This window comes from the organism of the source record quoted next, unplaced genomic scaffold (genome assembly GCF_019419815.1).
Source record: "Pyrus x bretschneideri cultivar Hongxiangsu unplaced genomic scaffold, Pyrus_bretschneideri_v1 Contig59, whole genome shotgun sequence".
Taxonomy (NCBI): Eukaryota; Viridiplantae; Streptophyta; class Magnoliopsida; order Rosales; family Rosaceae; genus Pyrus; species Pyrus x bretschneideri.
Window position 1 is genome coordinate 802,193 of NW_025999797.1, and position 23,211 is coordinate 825,403.

Genomic DNA, 23,211 nt, shown 5'->3' on the forward strand with positions numbered 1-23,211 from the left:
ATTTTATATGACCTTTGCTTATCTTGTAGCGTAGGCATCATTTATTGGAATGTCAAGGGTTTTAGTGTTGGCATGCATGCCACGTTTATTATAGTTCTAGCTGTATAAAGCTTGCTCCACTTCTCATCCGGTGTCAGGTCGGCAGCAGTTTTGAAACATCTGTCCCTTTTACTTATAGGTCATTCAATTGATACACAAACGATTTACAACCACAGAAAAAATTGATATAATTAAAAATAATAATAATAATTAGTATTCGGTCCCTAGTTACTAATGTTCATTGATAAAAAATTTATTAGTTTTCAGATTTTAATCCAAGTCCCTAGTATTAATGTAATAATGAATTTACATATCAGTTACATATTTTTTTTTAAATAAAAATTAATAATTGATTTAGAATTTTAATACTCACACCTTTATTAAACTCCTAACTAATTTTTAATTCAAAACATTTCCAAAATAAATAAATAAAATTAGAATAGGTTTGTACCCGTTAGCTTTTTTAAAAACAAGTTTTCAATTTTTTAATCTTATATGTACCCATTCATATAATTTTTTCAAATTTTTAATCTTAAAATGTACTCATTCTTAAATATACCAATTTGTTACATGTAAAATGTACCTTTTTTTATATAAAATCTATTCAATTTCTTTTCTAATCCATTTTTAAACTTATATGGATACTTTCTTTTTTCTATGATTTGAGAATGTATCCTTGACAAGTTTAATTAAAGAAATTTACTAATGTTATTAAGCTTAATATCTTTTTTCTTTTCATTTTTTTTTTTTTTGGTGATTTTGAAGAATGTTCCCATGTTTTGGTACAATAATTTTTTGGTTAATTTTGATGAATGTACCCATGTTTATACACACACACACACACACACACACACAATAGTATATTTATATTTTAATATTTTTAATTCCACAAATTATGGTTTTTTATTTAAAATCTCATTAATATAAACAACTATAAATTTTAATTTTTAATTTAAAAAATATAGTAACATACATAGAAATAAATTATCACATTAATTTCAGGGACTTCGATCAAAATTGAAAACCAACAAGGTTTCAATCAAATAATATTCATAGTTAGGGACTGCATCTAAAGTCTCCTAAAAATAATAATAAAAAAAGCCTAAGGCCTTCTTCGGTTAGGATAAGTTGAGTTTTGGGGAGACATAAATTAATAATTTAATAAGAGAATGATATTGGACTATAAGCTCTTTATGACGAGTTTACTTTTGACGTCATAAGCAGATCACAGAGTACTTAAGGGATGTGGCATCTGTCTACCTCATGGGTACAAGGCCTTTGAGTAGCCTTGGAGCCCCTTAGGCCCATGGTATCCTACCATCGAGCCATACTCGGCCCAAGGTGGTAGGAAGCCGACTCTTCAGAGTCTTTTTCTTAGATGTTCAGTGTGAATGTATATTTCCACCACTGGGCAATCAACTCGTTTGAGTCTTATAACCTGCTTGCCTGAGACTTGCAGAATTGGAACACAAAGTTGGAGTTAAGGGGAACAATGGTGTGATGTCTGTCAAAAAGGCTCCAATGCCTAAATTAGTAATGTTTATCGACTAAATCAACACTTAAGTGCAAACAATAGCATGGAAATGTCTGGTAGAACGGGGGCGAAAACTAAACCTTCTTTCTTCGACTTAAATTGAAGGGCTCAGCTTACATGTGAAACACTTTGCCTAGGGAGTACGATTTGGCATAAGTTTGAGATTACCATTCTTTGAGCCATAAGTGGCTACTTATAAAGGATGGCTGAATGTGATCTGCAAAGCAGTTGAAAATGACACGTGGCATACATTGAGCCTTTTTAAGAAGCACTCCCCATAAGTGGAGGAAATAATGAAGGTCCATGATAGTGTGTGCCTTAAGAATAGGCATCATGTGCCATGTTTATAGGTACTGAGTGAGCCCATTTCTTTGCTGGCGTCACCTCGTTGTGGTAGTGCTCTACGAATTTTAGCCTTTTAGCCAGGTCAGGGGAAGTCAAGTTGATCATTTATCGTCAACGAAAGTTCAACGTGCTCAACAGGCTTTAGCAGTGCTCTTGCTTGGCGAGGCTTTCTTGGCCTCGTAATGAGCCACGTGCTAACCTTCTTGTTATGAGCTAGGTCTCATCCTTTAGGGTGCATTTGTTATACCGAACTATCTTGGACTATACTAGCTCCAGGGACTAAGCTTGATTGGCTTGGCTTGGACTAAGCTGGATAAGAATTATGAAGCGTTTGGTGCACCACCGGACTAAGAAGCAGGACAATAAAAATGTTCATTTTATTTATTATTAAATTATTATTTTGTAGTTATTTCAATAGTCTAAACACCTAATTAATTCTAAAAAATATTGTTTGACCATTTATTAATTTACTTTTGTCCTTTGAAAAACTAAAAAGTAAGAAAAAATAAATGAATTAACATCAGTCATCAGCCCTTCTTCCTCACAGAGAGATACAAAATCATGTCCATCAAGTAAGACCATTGTTTCTTTCTCAAAGCTGTTCTTCTTCTTCGGGAAGCAAAACCCATGAAAATATTTGATTACTGTGGAACAAATGGGAGAGAACCAAGAAATTAATCAAACCTAAAGTCATAAATTCAATTGAACAACATGAAGAACCTAGCCAAACCCATAAAATTTCTTGTCATAGAACACAAGATATAATGTTTTCGTCATTCTGCAGTATTTGATTGATGGCTTTCAGAGTCAATAATGGGACAGAAAAAAGTAGATGGTTAATGGGTTTCAAATCTGGGGTGTAAACGACTCTCAGTCTGACCTGGTTTTGTAGGAGATCATAAAGGAGTCAGCGATGTCGGAGTCGGCAACAGAGGACTACGACGAAAGTTGCTATATGCTAAAGCATGAAGTTGTAAGCGAGGATAGCCCTAGCTAATACCAAGTGTTCACTCCGGATTATCTAACGCAACTTAATGAGGCGTTTAGTCGGCATGAGTTGGACTTAGCATCATTTATGCTAGTCTCGTCTTACGCCAAACATGGGATTGCTGTCCCAGCTAAGCCAGTCCCTTTTAAGGAGGCCTAATAAACGGGGCCTTAGTTTATTCATAGTGGTTTTGACCACTTGCTCGTGGGTTGCTACACAAGTTCCAATGTATTATGCTTCTTACTAGCAGAACGTAGAGGTTTGCATAATATGGCCTGCAACCTCCTTTCCTAACTACTTGCGAGAGTTCAGTTATATAAATAACCAGGTCACATAGGGAAATCAATAATCTCTCTTACTATTTAGAATTCTCTATGTTCTAGTTTCTCTCTAACTATCTCTCTAACTTAGGCATCAAATGCCCTTTCACGAACACCTTCTCTTATTTATCGAGTGTTTGTCAATTATGCTAACAGTGTTTCTTATTTTGCAAGTGTGACATCGTCAATCTAACCTTGTTATCAGACACTGTGAGTTTGATTCGTATTACATTATTGGTATTATGGATTTTATATATTAAATATGGATCTGTCTACTTTTTCTTTTTCTCTATTTGTAATCGTTACCAATTTTATCTCTCTTATAATTTATTGTATAAGAATCACTCTCATTACACTCAAATTTTTTAGCTCACTATATAAGTTTGATTCCTATATCATTGGGATTGCACTCAATTTTTCGACCTACTATCGAAGGCCTAAGTTCAAAAAAAACATTAAACTCAATTATTAAAGCAATTCGAGCTTAAGAATGAGACCGAAAAACAAAGAAAGTTGAGCTTAAGACCTCTGTTGTGGTAGGACAAAGTTAAAGGTGGATAATTACTAAATTCAACATACGTTGAATGAAGAAATTGATGTCAATCAAATCCTTTGATACTTAACTAGATTTTAGTTGCTCAACTCATAACAAACTGTGTGAGTAATTTCATAATATAGTACTTGTACAACTAAGACCACTTATTTTGAGCCAACATCAACTTGTTCCAACTGAAAACCAAGTCAAGTAAATTGAGGTAAGCTAAGTTCATGCTTGATAAAACATAAACATTGGGGGATGTTTACTTACATTTTTTAAGATGGTAATGTCATGAGATAATGTGAAAATGATATTTAAATTGTTCAAGTATGAGATAAATATGGACCTCCTTAGTAATGATATCTTTCTGAATTTGGTAATGGAACCTGTGAAAATATAAATTAACCACATTCAATAGGAGAACGACATGTGGATTTTAGTTCAATATGACGGTTTTACCCTTGACGTCGTGAGTAGACCACACCAAAACTCAAAGGGATAAGCATCTGCATGCCCTATAGGTCTTAGGCATTCATGCCCACACATATATCAAGGTGCCCCTTGAGTCCAAGATATCTCGCTTTTGCCATCACGCATTTTCCGGCTCAAGGAGTCAGGGGTCGATTCTTTGGAGTCTCTCTTGGGCTTCGCGCTCCAGCATCACTACCTGCCAGAGGCCTTCAGAGACTTCCTGTAGCTACCTGCAGAGACTGGTTTACATTACACTAGCAGAACATAGCAGTCTGCCTAGTACGGCTTGAGACTTCACATCTCCACTGTCTACGAGGAATCTCTCCTATAAATACCCAAGTCTAACTTTCCAAAATTATTAATTTGTCATCTCACCCTAACTCCATTAAGTTTTTCGTTCAAAATAAGTCATGTGACGTGCACATGACTGTGTTTAGGGTTATTTCGGACATCTCAACAAAACAAAATATCATCCAACTTTACTATAGATTGGAAGGTTCCGAATGACTATATTTTTAAGCCATCTTCACTTTGAAACACTTAGAAGTAAATGCAGGTTGTTTTCCTTTTTTCGAACGTCAAACCCTCATGTCATCGTTTAGATCAACCCTTTTTTTGTATTTTTTTTTTTTTTAGAAACCTAGAATTATTTTGTCAAAGTGAACTTATCAGAAGGGGTGTTGATGTTCAAAAATACCTTGAACACAACTTATTTTGGATGAAAAAACTTAACAGAGTAAGGGTGAGATGACAAATTAATAATTTCTGAAAGTTGGTATGACAATCGCTTAAAGTTTTAGTTCATATAACAAATTGAAAAAAAAAAAAAGTGTATATATTCACAAATGACATTTTAAAAAACTTCCACATCAATATACCATCTTAAATTCAATCATGAACTAAGGGGACCGTACGAGGGAATTCGAACTTGATTACACTTTTAAATTGTACAAAGAAGAATTCGAACTTGGGTGATGCACACTGCTTTGAACCTCCAATCAACTTCACTGAGCTCATATATGTTTTTTATCTTCTTTTCAACTGAGTACCAAGTTTAGAGATCTTTCAAGGATATATATGATATGAACTCCAAGTCTAAAATTAATCTGGCAAAAAAAGCTCATCCAATTAGCTTCTTTATACCAATTACATTTAACATCAATGTCAATCTTGTTATGTTATTATGGTTTATCCCTTTATGGGTATAAATTAATGGTCAAAAAGCAGGCAACTAAGAGAAACAATTTTAAATAGTTTAGCTTCCATGGGTAAACTAACCTAACCCTAACCCTAACCCTAACCCTAATTCTAACCTTAACCCTAACACTAAGACTGCCTCTGCATTGGCACCCCTTCGCGCTTAGGTTGGATTCCTAGACTACTAACACGGCATCACTATGTTAGCAATTTATTAGCATGAAGCAAATTAGCATCAAGATATATATGGAGGGAAATTGTCATTTTCATAATCCATAGGGCAATAATTACAAACAAAATAATATCAGTGTAGGTATTGTCATTTTCTTTACATTCTATCAAGTATCAATATTCTCATTGGAGTATATATAGATGAAGACAAAGCAGAGTTTTAATAAATATAGCCCTAATTTCAAGTTTGTATTGTATGGCTCCTGTTAAATAATACTCTGGTTTGTGGATAAATTTGGATTGGAGGGAAGGGAAGCAAGCTGGTATATTATCTTAAATGAGTTCACATGTTTTGTAACAAGTAGGGCTGTGGTGGAGCTGGTGGTTTGATTGAGTTGCGATGTAGTAATTCAAAGTCAAATACTACTACCATTTAGTTTGGTATTTAGAATTGAATTGGAGTGAATAATCTGCTGTTATATTGGAGAGTTTCAAACACTAGACTTAGCTTATTCCAACCATCATTTTATCCCCCCTCATAACTAGGTTAAACCCAGTGGCATAATAATCCACTATCTGGTGATATTCTGTTTGGTAAGCTCATTTAACTAGGTTAAAAGTGAACAGTACCATGAGTGTTTCGTTAAAACTCCCTTAATTAAAGCCCTAGTTGGAGGAAGAAATTAAAATTTTGTGTCCTACTTGAAGTGGAAGATTGATTACTTGTTAAACAAAGTTAATTCCCTTCGCATAATAAGATGGAAGGAATATGTTTTTTTCATGTCTAATCCCATAAGAATGAAAAGTCATTCAATTTTACTTTCAATATATCTTGAGTATGGTGAGTTATTTATTTCAGTCACTGGTGTAAAGAAAACCAGTGTTTGAAATTTCTTCGATACAGTCGATATTAGGAAAAATTAGAAAAATATATGGAAAGGGGGATGAAGTATAAACTTCACCTTATATACAAAAAAACTCCTAAATTTCGGCTACAGATTTTGTCGATATTTCTGACACATCGGTTAAATATCGGAGAAATTCTTATATTTCGTATAAACTAGTGTTTGACATTCTCTTAAGTTTTATTTTAAATTATCATCATTTTCATTGAAAGCAACCGATATCGAAATCGATATATCTATCGATATTTTCACAAGTTTGCACATCGATATTTGTGAGAATGTGAGGACAAAGTCCTACATTGGTTAGGGACCAACTCATGCAATGGCTTATAAGAGGTTGAACTATATGCCCATTGGTTTTATGGCGGAATTTCAACTTCTTCATGGTAGCAAGATGTCCTACGTGTGAAGCTCGATGGCCCCACGCGCTCCACGTCACCCTAATTTGTGTGGCCCACGTGTTAGGCTTGAAAATTCACCACACATGAGGGGGCGTGTGAGAATGTGAGGATAAAGTCCCACATTGATGAGAGACCAAATCATGCAAAGGTTTATAAGAGGTTGGGCTACTTTCCATATGCCAATTAATTTTATGATAAAATCTTAACTTCTTCAATATTTTTACCGATACAGATATTTTAATAGAGAAAACAACATAAATAGTTTAAACTACCGTAGTTTTAGAGTCTTCAATCAAACTACCCTCTTCTGCCATACTCTAGCTCCTCTTATTCACTCCCTCGACTTATTAACCATCACTCTAATATCACAACTTGAGTTCTTATTAGGTCGTAGCAAAATAAGGACAATGAAGAATAAAACTTATTCAATGGACCAAGATAAAAAGACCAGAAAATAGAACTTTGCATTTCTCTTGTATTCGAGAAGGAGGAGCATTTGTGTCATTTCATCTTCTTTTTAGAAACCTTAGGAGCATCATATTAGATTTAGATTTGTGCAAATCTTGAAGAAGTATTGGATCTACGTCGATCCATCACGACCCCATCAAATCCTTTTCTCATTCATGAGAGCTTTTTTCTTTATGCGTTTTCTCCATCAACTCATCCAATTAAGGACCACTTTGCGTGTTTCTGGAATATATATGGAGACAAAAGCATATGACCGCACCCTCCTCAACACGTTATATTTAAAAGTAAGTGTGGATGCAAATTTCATCCAAGGTTGAATTGACAAACTCCACCTATAAAACAAGAAACATTATGAGCCTAATTGATGAACACACGAGAAAAGTGGGGAGTGTGTCCACGAAAAGGGTATCCGATGTCTAAGTCAAAGAGACAGTTTAAGAGAAACTATGGCACAGTGCATATTGAGTAGTAAATGACAATTATTGATTTCTCTGTTGAACTTGGTTATCTATAGGAGTGAACCCTCGCAGGCACCTAGGAGGGGAGGCTACAAGCCATACTAGGCATACCGCTACGTGCTGCTAGTGTGATGCAGACCAGTCTCCGCATGCAGCTTATGAGTGGTCCTACAGGCCTCTGATTGATAACTTCGCAGTAGCATGGACACTCAAGGGAAGAATCTAAAGAGCAAGGTTCCTTCCACTTTGGACCGTGTGTGAAATAGTGACATGACATATCATGGACCGAAAGAACACCTTGATACATAACTGACTCGAAGGCCTAGTACCTAAAGGGAAGGCATATGCCACATCCCGAAGGACATAGTTCAATTAGGGGTTGTGTTTTGACTACTTCAACAAGTGTTAAATTAACTTTTTGACAATCATAAGCACCAGACTATGCTTAAAAAAAGAAAAAAAAACTTGGGGGGATTATAGAAGCTGTGAAAAGCAGTTTTTCAAAATATTTTACATTGTTTTCAATAAAATCACTTTTTTTTTTTGGAACAAGCGATATTACTACACTAAAGGGGAAAGAGGCATAGTCTCACGATGGGTTAACAATAATTTGGTTAAAGGGGAAGGGGCTTAGTCTCACAATGGATTAACAATAATTTGGTTCAATTCTCCTTTGGCAAGAATGGAACCTAAGACCTCTCACTTACAAGTGAAGATGAATACCACTAGACTGTAGTACTAAATAATCAATAAAAACACTTATAAGCAGAATTTCTTCTTATAGAGTAGTCAAACGGACCTTTAGTTATAACAAATAGTTCGGTCCATGACAATTGCAAAAAAGTTAGAAGGCCCAAACAAAATTGAACATTGGGGTCTTGGCCCATAATAATTAGGCCTTGAGATTCGGCTAATGCAAAAGCCCGCTCGCTGTCGCTCTCTCCCCTCTCTCTGTTGCTGTGTTCCCCCCGTCTGGAATTTTCCCATTTCATCAGCCCAGTCGTCGATCTTCTTCTTCTTCTTCCTCGTCAAATCAATGAACTCCCATTTCAGTTGATTCTCTGAATCTCCGATTGATCTGGTAATTGAAGTAAGATCCAACTCCTCTCTCTCTCTCTCTCTTCTCTCTCTCTCTCTATATTCGCTCTACATCGATCGAATCGTTTCATCACAATTACCAAATTCGGAACAAAAATTGAGATTTCTGGAGCACTATATTCTTTCTTATGTACATATATATGTGTGTGTACGTATAGGTTTTTGATGCTGGAGTTGCAGGTGAAACTCTAAGATGGAGTGGACAACGGTGCAGCATCTGGATCTACGACATGTGGGACGCAGCTCAAAGCAGTTGCAGCCTCATGCTGCTGCCTTTCATCCTCATCAGGCCCTTGTCGCCGTTGCCATTGGAAACTACATCATTGGTAAAACACTACCCCACTTCCTCTTTTTTGTTTGTGATTATACCAGCTGTGATTTTCTACTTTGAATATGTTATATATCTCTGTGTGTGTATCTTTCTAGTTAGCGATATTGTTTGGAATTAGAATCTCTACTTTTATTTTTGGCCTTCTTTTGGAAAACTGTATCACTCGAGCTCGGGTTTGGGCGTGCGAGTGTGCCATGGGAGTAGTAAAGTGCTTTGATGTGTTGTAACTAGTGCATTTAACATACTTAAGTCAATTATCAGTGTAAAGTTCTAATCTTCGATAAGTACTGAGGTTTTATTGATGTTCTTGATGCTGATTTATCTTTCTTGGGAAACTTTTAGGTTCTTATAAATTTTTAGGAATGACGACATGGATGTACTCAGTGACTCCATGAAATCCAAATACCGCATAAAAATTTCTAGATTGAATGTGCTCTCGTGCATATGCCATACAAACATGTTTGTCCTTAATATGTTTTTTGCTCCATCTGCACATCCGGTTATTTTTAATTTTTAATGTCTTTGTTTGCACAGAAATGGATGCATTGACAGGAAGCAAGATTTCATCTATTGATATGGGTACCCCCGTTGTCCGCATGTCCTATAGCCCCACAAGTGGGCATTCTGTGGTAGCGATTGTTGAGGTTGGTTGCCTATAAGCCCTTCTCTGTTTGGATGGTTTCAGATATAGATATTGGATCTCTTCTTATTGTTAATATCCGAGTTTTAGTTTTCGAATATCTCTACTATTATTAAGAGAACCCTCTTTGTCAACCAAAGAGGGTGAAATTTCAAATTTTAATAATTGCTTTTTAAACTGAGGGCATTAAGGTAGCTCCAATTCAAGCGCGCTCACATGCTCTCGTAATTTTTTTCTTTTCTACAGAAACTCCCTATAACTTATCTGACATGCATATGCATCTGTAAGGTGCTAGTGCTTATGACTAATTGTTGCTTCATATTCTAACAGCAAGTATTTGCGAAATAAAGTTAAATGAACATAATTTATTTATTTATCATTGTATCATAGGAAGACATCTTAGTTCTTGGGTACAAATCCTTGTCACTACAACCCTCTGGTTTATGTTGAATTCCATGTTTTTGTTCTAGTGATTGTAGGTTCGTCTCATAGTAGCTTAAGTTATTGAGAACAAACCAACAAACTTTTCTAGAAGAGTCCCTTTTTTTTGTAACATTATAACTACTAAAACTTGGCACAGTTTTAGAAGAGTCTTTAATGACAGACTTTTAGAAGCTTTAAGTATGTGTGTCCTATTCTTTTTGTAAAGTGTGACTACATCTTTTGGTCACTGTAATAGATTGTGCTTATTGATTGCGAGACAGATAGAAGATATGTAATTTACTGAGGGGCCAAATATTACGCTTAAGCATGTTGTTGTTGGAGTATTCACTTGGTCACTCTTCAGATTGCATTAGAATGGTTATTAGTTAAAAGATGTGTGCTTTAGCATGAACCAGTGCAATTTCATTTTCTCTAAATATACAAGTCTTGAAGAGATTAATCAAAGCACAGAATATAATACGAGTAAATTTGTAGTCTCCTTCATTGGTTAATATATTTTGTAGGTTTTCTTTGTACTTCATTTATTTTGTGTTAATCTTTTGTTGCTTTATGTAGTATTACATTTTATTTGGTGTTATCTTTATCTTCCTCCGCCCTTCATTTTGTAGGACTGTACCATTCGCTCCTGTGATTTTGATGCTGAGCAAACATGCGTCTTGCATTCACCTGAGAAGAAGACAGAACAAATTTCTTCTGATACAGAAGTCCATCTCGCTTTGACGCCTCTCCAGCCTGTAGTGTTTTTCGGTTTCCACAAGAAAATGAGTGTCACAGGTTTTCTTCATTTTTTTCATTTTCTTTCAGTGGTTATCTGCCCCCAACAAACGCACACACAAAAAATGCAGTGACATGACAGTGTAGTAGTATTACATGTTCATTCATGCTGACTGTTTATCTCTAATTCTTGATACTGCTTCAATATGCATGAAGTTGTTGGAACTGTTGAAGGAGGAAGAGTGCCTACAAAAATAAAGACAGATTTGAAGAAACCTATTGTCAATCTCGCATGCCATCCTCGCCACCCTGTCCTGGTATATGGTTGTTTGGTTGAATTTTGTACTTTTGTCCTTGTAGTCAGAATACATTTGTGGCTTTTGGATAAACGCCTAATATGTGTAGTCCTTTTATTCTGTGATATTGCAATCATTTTCTTTTTGCCCATTTCAGTATGTAGCTTATGCTGATGGTTTGATTCGAGCCTACAACATTCACACCTATGCTGTTCATTACACCTTACAAAGTAAGATGAGAGCGTTTTTTTTTTAATAAAAAAAATCTTGAGCAAATAGTGAGTCTGATTCTTTCTTGTTGAGTGTTTGAGACTCAAGAGTAATAAATAATAATTTAGTCTTCTTTAAGTGGTTCATGTGTTTCTTCATCTTTTGTTTTTGTTATACAGTTGATAACACCATAAAGCTCATTGGTGCTGGTGCATTTGGTTTTCACCCAACATTGGAGTGGATCTTTGTTGGTGATCGACGGGGTACTCTGCTCGCATGGGATGTGTCAACTGAGAGACCTAGTATGATTGGAATGTAAGTCATTTATGGTAGTTATACTAGAAAAATTATAAAATGGAACACATAAAGTTCCATAAAGGCCAAAAAAGTTTAAAACTAAAGAATTGGAAAAAATAAAAACGTTGTTGTGCACAAGCCAATAGCGATTAGAAATTTATTCCTCTATTAATGCCTCATGTTCCTTTCTCGACTGATTCATTAATGCTCTTGTTTTGTTTTCTTGAGTTTAGTTTACAGAAAATTATTTATTTATCTTAAAGAAAATGGGCTTAAGCTTTTAGCAAATTTTGTGAATTGCTTACTGGACAATCTTATCACAGGCAGCCGGCTGTCATAAAAATTACAATATATGCCTTAAAACTTCTGTAGGGCCAGTTGACCTAATATATCTGGAAGCTCCTCCATAAAGCTAAGAGGACGGATATCATTAACTTAATCACTTAGACAAATGATAAAGGATTTAGAAGCTTCTTAGGTTTCCAGGCCATCAAAGAAGCCTCTTTTGATCATGAAAGTGGTAGTTTTTGATACTTCATTGGCATGTTTAATTCATTGCTAGTGCATACTTTTCCATAATCATTTTCATTGTTGACTAGGACTGCATGCTTCGTTTGTGATACTTCCATAATCATTTTCATTGTTGACTAGGACTGCATGCTTCGTTTGTGATACTTCAAGTTCGAGTGGCTATAATGGCTAATAGATTCTCATTTTGTAGAATAGATTGCTTCAAAAAGATTGTTTTCATTATCTTCAGTTACAAGAGGCATGCCTAATTTGCTGCCAATATGATTTACAGACATGTCATACTATATGAGCCACTCCTATTTAAAAATTTGCTTGTTTTGTCAATCTCTAGCTGGCTCTAATCAACATTTTTAAGTTTGACCATTTGCTGCAATTCAGTACACAAGTGGGTTCCCAACCAATAGCTTCAGTTTCGTGGCTCCCCTTGTTGCGGTTACTTGTGACTGTTTCTAAGGATGGAACTCTTCAAGTGTGGAAAACACGGGTTATAATTAATCCGAATAGACCTCCAATGCAAGCAAATTTCTTTGAGCCTGCTGGTTAGTTATTATTATTGTTTACTCTTTTCCCTTACCATGAGAAGAATATATTTCTTTTGAACATGTTGACTTCCTTTCGTTTTCTTTCTGGCATTTATTTATTTAGTAGTGTTAAAAAAAAACCACTGCAAGGAAACTAGCAATATGTATATGATGTTTGCTTATAATATAAAGTAGTATTTATAAATTCTTGTATGTGGCATGTGTGCTTGCAATTGCATAGACGCTAATGGGGCCATCTTTTTTTTGACCATCACTTGATATATTCCTAGCTTGTAGTGACTTCAGTGTTTTCCTTTTTCTTTTTTTTCTTTTTTTCGCAGCAATTGAATCACTTGATATCCCTCGCATCCTCTCTCAGCAGGGTGGAGAAGCAGCTTACCCTTTACCACAAATTAAAACTCTAGAAGTTCACCCAAAATTAAATTTAGCAGCACTTCTGTTTGCAGTTAAGCACAACCATTTACATAACACACATTTTACTATACCCATATCCAAAAGTGCATATTTTTAATATTATAGTTTTGTTGTAGAATATGACAGGGGGAGACAATGTGAAAAATAGGGCAGCATACACTAGGGAAGGAAGGAAACAGCTGTTTGCAGTTTTGCAAGGTGCAAGAGGGTCTTCAGGTAAAAATAAGATTTGCACAATATTGTGTATTTATTTGTTCTGTTTTGTTTGAGTTGTGACCTTTTTGAATGCTTTATTATTGGCCTCGTCCACCCGAGTTTTTCCCGGTTTAACACCACATCATCCTGAGGAAAATGCTACTTATTATTTGGTCTAAAGAAAATGCTTTATTATTGGTCTTTGTTTAAGGAATCTAACTAATAGTTTGGTCTAAAGATAATTATAGCAAATGTACATGCTATCTAAGTTTTCTCATGATTAAGTAGAATGTTTTCAGTAGTTTCCACAAAGAAATGAGTTCATTAAAGTTCTGGTGGTAGATAATACACTTTATGTTGGAGGCTATTGTGATCATATGTATTAGCAGGTGATCTTCAATTACTTTGAAGAAGTTATCAAGATGTGACTAGTTTCTTTTTTTCTACTGCTTCTTGTTATGGTTTTATTTAAATTGGAATGGACTGTATACTTGTCTTGGCATTGCCTGAGAGTGGAACAAGGCAAGCAAAAGATTCAGATCCATCTGGGAGTGGAAGGTTTACTAATTAAGTGCTTGTTGAGAAGATCAATGAGTTCATTAATCATTAGTGGCACCTCACTTTCTGCTGCATGCTTAAATAGTTTTGCCCCTTTTTTTTGTCTTTTCTCTTCTTTAGTGCCATTCATAAATCTGACAAGGACTTAATGGGGAGAAGAAAAATCTTTAACTGTCATACTTATTATGTACTTCTTAGCATACAAAGTTGAAAATTATTTCCGTTTATATGCCAATGATTGAGCATTTTCTTGATCAATCTGTAGACATCTTTAGGGTGTAAGCTTGCTAATCTTTGAGTTTTACAGGTACACGTTCTGTAATTATATGTATCGTTTGTGTCTGTTATGAGAAACATAATTGAAGTAGCATTTCATGATTTGTGTTCTCCTGAATAATTTTGTTAGTTTCACATTAATATCGTGCCTTTTCCCCCCTTTGATATTTTGGTTTTTAAGATAGCAAATTTTTTTATAAACTTTTAATGTTATGAATAGAACCTTTGTAGAGTTATTTCTATTGCTGCTGTGCTTATTGACCAGATATGCTAATGGTACTGGTATTTGCAGCATCTGTTTTGAAGGAAAAGCTTTCAGCTTTGGGTTCATCTGGAATATTAGCTGAACATCAACTTCAAGCTCAACTGCAAGAACATCATCTGAAAGGGTGAGATCAGAGTTTTTGTAAACCAGATTTGTTGTCCTGGTTATCAGCGGAAGTTTGATTTTAACTTTAGAGAACTTAAAAACCACCATGTGATTTTTCCAACAATTTCGTTAGGTTGTATTCAGCACCTTTTGTCAGCTATCTTGACCTCGGATGCTTTACATCTGTAAAGAGTTTCCCCATCTACCATTTTCACTTATTGTTCATTGAAAAAAGAGGGTGGTGCTATCCACACACCCTTTTTACCTTCTACACACCCCTCTCAATTTCTGGCCATCCGATCGAATGAATTGAAAAGGGTAAGGACAGAAGTTAACAGGGGTTGTGGAAGGTAAAAGGGGATGTGTGGATAGGACCAATAAACTAACAGATGTCAAAATTGAGATGGCTTAGTTGTATTTTTTGTTTTGGACATTACTGGTGGAATAAGTTCTCTTTTAACCCTTTTCTTCTTTTGGGTTACTACTTATGGCATAGGCTGTAGTTGTTGACTTAATTTTACTGCTTTTCTTCAAGTCTTAGCCTTTCAATCATTTTCGATAAAAAAGAATAAGGACTTTCACTCATAAAGTTTCCGTGGTATTAAAGGCTTTGTCAATTTAAATTATATTTTGTGTACATGTGTGTATGTGTCATATTACTGCTTTTCTTGGTTCAAATTTGGGCTTGCACTCTTAAATTAGTCACTAAAGGCTTTGTCGGGTTAAATACGTTGGATTTGTTTGCGGCTTTATATTAATAATGTGATGAAGTTTATTAGTATTGTATATTGTCTAATAATTTTTCTTTTATTGCAGCCACAGTCAGCTGACAATATCAGACATTGCCCGGAAGGCTTTTCTCCACAGCGTATGTCACTTTTATCGTAAAGATGTGATGTAAAATTATTTTATTATTGACTTGTACTGTTATGAGGATGGATCATGGATAGGTTTTTATGTGACTCTAAGGGGATTGATTGTAGCTTAGGCAAAATTCAAAAACCATAGTCCAGCTTATTTTTTCCCGTCCCACTCCTTTATATTAAAACACTTCTTGGGGACTTCCAGTCTGATCTAATCTGACTTCTCAAGTTACTTGTTATAATTCAGTCTATTGTTGATTCATTCATTGCATTATTGTTATAGCATTTTATGGAAGGTCATGCCAAAAGTGCCCCAATATCTCGGCTGCCCCTCATTACTATTGTAGACACTAAGCATCATCTGAAGGATGTTCCTGTATTTCAGGTAAGTTTTCTCAGCTATAGATTGATTGTGTCTTGTGTTACTTTTCCCTAATTTGTATATGAAAACTTTGGTTCATCTGCAGCCTTTTCACCTGGAGTTAAATTTCTTCAATAAAGAGAATCGGGTTCTTCATTATCCTGTCAGGGCCTTTTTTGTTGATGGATTACACCTTATGGCATATAACATTTGTTCTGGAGTGGACAGTATCTACAAAAAACTTTACACGACGGTAGTGTTTTGACATGATATGCTATGATTTGAATTAGTCTGATGTCTTTGTAATTTTCCCTTTAGCTTTTATGAGGATTCCCACTTGGTGGTGCTAATGGTAGTGAAATCCTTTTCTCCTCTCTTTCATAGGTTCCTGGAAATGTGGAATATCATCCAAAGTACATGGCCTACGGTAAAAAGCAGGGCCTATTTCTTGTTGTCTATGAGTTTAGTGGTGCTACAAATGAAGTGGTGCTTTATTTTGAAAATACCGATTCTCAGGCAGCAAACAGCAAATGTACCACTATAAAAGGTTTGTCTGCCTATTGGATGCCTTTATTCCCCAGAAATGTCTACATATGCATGCAGGAGATCTAGTAATTATTCATAAATTTCATCTTTGAGTTTTGTAGGTCGTGATGCAGCATTTATTGGACCCAATGAAAATCAGTTTGCAATTCTTGATGATGATAAGACTGGACTGGTTTTGTATATTCTGCCTAAAAGGCTTCTCCTGAAGCTAATGAGAAGATTCTATTGGCTGAAGAACGCCAACCTGTGGATACTGACACTGGTCCCAAGGGTCCAATGCAATTTATGTTTGAAATTGAAGTTGATCGAATTTTTTCGACTCCAATAGGTACTGGAGGGAAGAATTTATCATGTTTAGTTTGTAAAAAAGTTTTCATCCATAGTATGTGCTAATCATAGTATTATGTGATTGTAGAGTCAACATTGATGTTTGCTTCTCATGGGAATCAGATTGGCTTGGCAAAGTTGATTCAAGGATCCCGGCTTTCTAATTCTGATGGTCATTATATAGCAACAAAGGGTGAAGGGAAAAAGTCAATTAAGTTGAAACTAAATGAGATTGTACTTCAGGTGATCATATAACCATTATGGTTTAAAATTTATTGTTCAACAATTGAAAGTAATTAGGGTGTGCTGCTGAGTGCCAAAACCTTTCTTCCCCTTTACACTTCCTCAGTTGAAACTTGAAACTACCCAAGCAAGGGTAAAAATTTTCCACTCCTGTTTGCCTCTCTCACATTGCCTAAGAAAGTTTCTGGTTCAAGCTTAAGGACATCTCAAGTTTGTGTATTTTACCAGCAGACTAATTTTCCTGTGAAAAAAAAAAATAGAGCAAATTTTCTTTATTATCCTAATATAGAGAGAATTTGATTGTTGCTCACTATGGTTGCATCCGATGCATAGGTCAAAATTTCTTCTATATGTATCGACTGCTAATTAAAATAGAGACATCATTTACACACATCACAAGACGTGCAACTATATTCTTCTGGAATTGTATTCTTCTTAGACTACGCTGGTGTATACCTAATTTTTGAATGTGCAAACCATTTTTAATCTGCCCCTTTCAAAGATCCAGCTGCTGTACTTTGACAGGTTCACTGGCAAGAAACTCTTAGGGGCTATGTAGCTGGAATATTAACGACACAAAGGGTGCTTATAGTTTCGGCAGATCTAGATATACTCGCAGGCAGTTCCGCCAAATTTGATAGAGGACTTCCTTCAATATCCTTTACAACATTTTGGTGTATAAGTTTTTACGTTTTTTTTGTTTGGTAATCATTCATTTAACTCAATTATTGAGGCTTTTACAACTTGTTTGAGCACTTGACCTCTATTCACTTTAGATCTCTTTTATGGGTTGGACCTGCACTTCTCTTTTCTACTACCACTGCAATTAGCGTTCTTGGCTGGGACGGTAGAGTAAGGACTATTCTCTCTATCAGTATGCCTTATGCAGGTGTGTAACTTTATTGGCTGCTGATGTTGACGCAGGTATGTATCTCTCTGCTGTTATCCATTGTGACTCATTATGATGTATTTCTGTGCAGTTTTGGTTGGTGCGCTGAATGATCGGTTGTTGCTTGCAACCCCAACAGAAATAAACCCCAGACAAAAGAAGGGAGTTGAGATTAAGAGCTGTCTTGTTGGGCTTCTTGAACCTCTTCTTATTGGATTTGCCACAATGCAAGAGAGATTTGAGCAGAAGCTTGACCTTCCAGAGATATTATATCAAATAACATCAAGGTTTTTCTTTTTCCAGTGATCTTATACATATGCTGTCTGTTTTCAAAATTATTTTTGTGCTTACATCATAAAGCAGTATAACAGTATGGGTTGTACTGTCATTTTCTTCTTTTCCAAACCTTGATAAATATTGGTTCTTGAATAATTGCTGATGGCGCTTTCTAAATGAAGGTTTGACAGCCTGCGTATTACTCCAAGGTCTCTTGATATTCTTGCTAGAGGCTCTCCTGTTTGTGGAGATCTTTCTGTGTCGCTATCTCAAGCAGGACCACAGTTCACTCAGGTAAGAAAAAGTGGTGTTTAACAAATTTTGGTAGTTGTCTGTTTTGTTTACTGAACTTTTGAAATAACTTAGGTGTTGAGGGGTGTCTATGCTATCAAAGCTCTCCGGTTTACAACTGCTTTGTCTGTATTAAAAGACGAATTTCTGCGCTCTAGAGATTATCCAAGATGTCCTCCAACCTCTCATTTGTTCCACCGGTTCCGCCAGTTGGGTTATGCATGTATCAAGTATGCAGATAAGACAAAGTGTTCTTTTTTATTTTTATCCCGCAAATTTCAGTTTCTATAAATTTCTTACAGTTTTTTTTCAGCGAACTTATTCCGTATCTTTTTCTTTAATGACTGCGGTTCAATTTTAAATTTTATGATATCATACTCTGACATATCTAATATTATGTAAGACATGCTTTGGGAGGTACTTGGGTAGTTGGGTTGCAGTTTGGGAAGTACTTGAATAAAACATTTGGAACTAAAAATCTATACAGAGAAATCACCCTCAAACCTTTCTAACCTAGAGTTTTTATAATTTAAAAATTGTCCTAATATTAATGAGTAAAGGGTGTCTAATAGTGGTATCAGAAAATTTAAAATTAACTTTTGAGTCTTCTAAACTTTGCATGTTGTACAAGATTATGACAGGAATATGTGGAACAGAGCAGGAGATAAATAATAAAAAGAAACTTGGTAGGGGATTGACTCTGATGTAGTGGTTAAAATAGGAATCCATAGTTTCTTTACCTTGTGCATGAAGGATTATAGGTCTGCCTATGCTTGGAGGAATTATTCAATCTGTGATAATGCTTGCTTGACAAAAGTTGTTCTGGTGGATCAAATTCTTTTTCAAGTGCATGCTTATGTACTTGAAGTTATATTGAGCTTATATTTGACATCCCTTTTCATGAGTTATGCTTGTCAAGCCGCATTGAAGGTTTTTCTTTTCTGTTGTTTATTTAGATTGCTCCATCCAGGGTTCCAGCTCATTGCTGAAGAACTGATGGATTGGTGGTTGTCATGTTACTTTCTGTAAAAAAAATAGTTCTCATGTTACTTTGTCTTCATTGAAGCAACTTTTGTTCTATAACTTAAGATAAAATTGCAGGTTTGGGCAGTTTGATAGTGCAAAAGAAACCTTTGAAGTTATAGCTGATTATGAAAGTATGCTCGACCTCTTTATATGCCACCTTAACCCCAGTGCCATGCGGCGTCTTGCTCAAAAACTAGAAGAAGATGGCACAGATTCAGAATTAAGACGATACTGTGAAAGGATTTTAAGAGTCCGTTCTACTGGATGGACTCAAGGAATTTTCGCTAACTTTGCTGCTGAGAGTATGGTCCCTAAAGGTCCGGAATGGGGTGGTGGGAACTGGGAGATCAAAACACCAACAAACATGAAGGCTGTTCCTCAGTGGGAACTGGCTGCAGAGGTGATGCCATACATGAAGACTGACGATGGCACCATCCCATCCATTATCGCTGATCATATTGGTGTTTACTTGGGATCAATCAAAGGACGTGGCAACATTGTAGAAGTAAGGGAAGATAGCTTGGTCAAAGCTTTTATATCTGCAGGTGGTGACAACAAGCTAAATGGTCTTCCGTTGTCTAAATCCACATCTAATGTGTCCAGGGGAGTGCCTGGTGGTGGTTCGTTGATGGGTCTGGAAACACTTAACAAACAATTTGCCAGTTCCTCTGCAGCAGATGAACAGGCTAAAGCTGAAGAAGAATTCAAGAAAACAATGTACGGTGCAGCTGATGGCAGCAGCAGTGATGAAGAGGGAACTTCAAAAGCTAAAAAGTTACACATTCGAATAAGAGACAAGCCCATTGCTTCTACTGCTGTGGATGTGGATAAAATCAAAGAAGCCACGAAGCAGCTCAAACTTGGTGAAGGGTTGGGTCCACCTATGACCAGGACCAAATCATTGACCATGGGATCCCAGGACCTTAGCCAGATGTTATCCCAACCACCTCCTCCAGTTAACAGTGGGTCAATGGCTCCTCGTGTAGGCTCTGCCCCTGGTGATCTATTTGGTATGGACTCGTTTACACAACCTGCAACAGTATCACATCAAGCTCCTACCTCAACAGTTAAGGGGGTTGGAGCTGTACCTATTCCAGAGGACTTTTTCCAGAATACGATACCATCCCTTCAGGTTGCAGCCACACTGCCCCCTCCTGGGACCTATCTTTCAAAAATGGATCAAGCTTCTCAAGGGTTTGAAAGCAACAAGGAAGCATTTAGCCAGACCAATGCATCCAGTGCCAATGTCCGTCTTCCTGATGCTGGTGTTCCCCCTCAAGCTAGTCAACTGCTGCTCCATTCGAGCCCAGTTGGACTTCCTGATGGTGGTGTCCCACCATCCTTAGGCCAGGTTGCTGCGCAGCAACAATCTCATATTCAATCAACTCAGTTCCCAGTTTCTACTCGACCTCTTGATCTTAGTGTCCTTGGGGTTCCAAATTCTACTGACTCTGGAAAACCTTCAGTGCAGCCTCCTTCTCCACCATCTTCTGTGCGTCCTGGACAGGTAGTACTTACATGTACGTGGACACAAGCTTCGATTCCCACCATTTAATCCACTTTTATTTCCTGGTTTTCATCATAACAGGTACCCCGTGGTGCTGCAGCTTCTGTATGTTTTAAAACTGGAGTTGCCCACCTTGAGCAGAATCAACTTTCAGATGCGTTGTCTTGCTTTGACGAAGCTTTTCTTGCATTGGCTAAGGATCAGTCTCGTGGAGCTGATATTAAAGCGCAAGGGACCATCTGTGCGCAATACAAGATAGCAGTCACTCTTCTTCGGGTAGTTATAATCATTATTCAAGTGTTAAAATAAACAGATGAAATGTGCTCTTTAGGCTAAGTGACTTATGGATTATATACAACCCTTTTGCCTCTATATTGACACTAGGGAACTAAAAACACCTGGGGGTTGGAATATCATATTCCATATTTGATTATTTCTATTGGTTGTAAGATCCCGTAAAAAACTGATCTGAAATCTTGTGTTTCAAAATAATGGCAGATAACTCACCTCTAATTTGGTTTTCATCCACAGGAAATTGGGCGGCTGCAAAGAGTTCAAGGTCCTAGTGCAATCAGTGCAAAAGATGAGATGGCAAGACTTTCACGCCACCTGGGTTCGTTGCCTCTTCTGGCAAAGCACAGGATAAATTGTATCCGAACTGCGATTAAGCGGAACATGGAGGTGCAGAATTATGCTTATTCAAAGCAGATGCTTGAACTCCTGCTATCCAAAGCACCTCCAAGTAAGCAGGAAGAGTTGAGGAGCTTAGTTGATATGTGTGTGCAAAGGGGTCTGACCAACAAGTCCATTGATCCACTTGAGGATCCTTCCCAGTTCTGTGCCGCCACACTTAGTCGTCTGTCAACTATTGGATATGACGTTTGTGATCTTTGTGGGGCCAAATTTTCAGCTCTCTCAGCACCCGGTTGCATTATTTGCGGTATGGGAAGCATTAAAAGATCAGATGCTCTCACAGGGCCAGGGCCTGTTCCTTCACCGTTTGGTTGAGGTCTAAATTTCCGCAACATGCTCGCGTGCAGGCCCAACTTTGATGGAATTAGCCCCAAACATTGTAGCATATCTTTAACCTCAAATGTAGTTGCTATATGGTTCGGAGGAGGCTTTACCCACCCCGGAGAGATCATACCACTTCCCGTTAGGTATATAATGTATCATGTTTATCTGTTTGTATTTGAGTTTGAGTTTGAGTTTATTGTCATGCCCTTATTATTGTCTTTTCTCTTGTGTGTTTACCCCCACCCCACCCATTTTTTATTGTCATTATCCAATTCAGTGAAGTTCCCAGTTTTGTGATTACTTTCCCTTACTTTGTAAAGAACTGGATCCTATGATATCTAAAATTTAGTTGAGCAGTGTTTTCTCATTGTTGCTCTCTGTGAATCGTGATGCTTTCATCATTTAGAACTAAAATTTGCATGCGATGTGGATACGCCTCTCTGTTTCCCTCTCCTCACCTGACACATGAAAAAGCTGCGTATGTCCTGTGCGTCTCTCTCCTTGCGTGGAGAGAGAGACAAAGGGTTATTCACCACGCTGCATGCAAGTTTTTCTTCTCATTTAAGCATTTAGTATCTTGTCCTGTTCATCCATCTTTGTACGTTTTGGTTCAAAGTAAAGTAAAATAATTGAAGTTACAAAAGCTAACAAGAGGGGCCTCTTCTCTTGGTGCATCTCAGAGCAATTTTTCAGTGTTTCTAGATTTTTTTTTTTCCTTTAGCAAAGCAAGGTACAAAGTTAGATTCCAACTGTTTCACTTTGCATGCTTCATAATTTGGCAAGTGGGAAATTGGGATTCCCTTTTTACAGCACTACTACTTGCAATCCAATTGTTCCGAGGTGTAAATCCGACAACCGGAACAGTTTTTAGGTTCTCTTTCATTATTCGTTTAGAAATTGGCAACGACAGTAATTATCAAATTTTCATTTCAGTTGTATCTAACAAACAGTGTTTTACTTGTTACTCGTCTTAGATGACAAAACGGTTTAATGAAGATCTAAAATTTAAACGGTTGAGTTAGGCCATCTCCAACCATGGAGGGCTAATAAAAGCCCTGCACACAGTTTTAGCTACAAGTGCTATATTTCGGCTTATAGAGCTTCTTTTTAGCCC

At 36.6% G+C, this 23,211-nt stretch overlaps 1 protein-coding gene across 1 annotated transcript; it reads left to right on the plus strand.

The window, feature by feature from the left end:
* Positions 1-8,764: 8,764 nt before the first annotated feature.
* LOC103964476 lies at positions 8,765-22,464 on the plus strand. Its single transcript, XM_009377409.3, is given in 26 exon segments — positions 8,765-8,925; positions 9,092-9,259; positions 9,799-9,908; positions 10,957-11,122; positions 11,279-11,379; positions 11,516-11,588; positions 11,748-11,883; positions 12,775-12,935; positions 13,259-13,383; positions 13,469-13,568; positions 14,674-14,770; positions 15,568-15,619; positions 15,898-15,999; positions 16,082-16,228; positions 16,360-16,522; positions 16,623-16,712; positions 16,715-16,849; positions 16,937-17,091; positions 17,617-17,745; positions 17,863-17,980; positions 18,072-18,267; positions 18,439-18,550; positions 18,623-18,777; positions 19,649-21,080; positions 21,162-21,356; positions 21,612-22,464. Coding segments are annotated over 25 exon segments (4,860 nt in total). The 5' UTR covers positions 8,765-8,925; positions 9,092-9,126; the 3' UTR covers positions 22,089-22,464.
* The last annotated feature ends 747 nt before the right edge of the window (positions 22,465-23,211 follow it).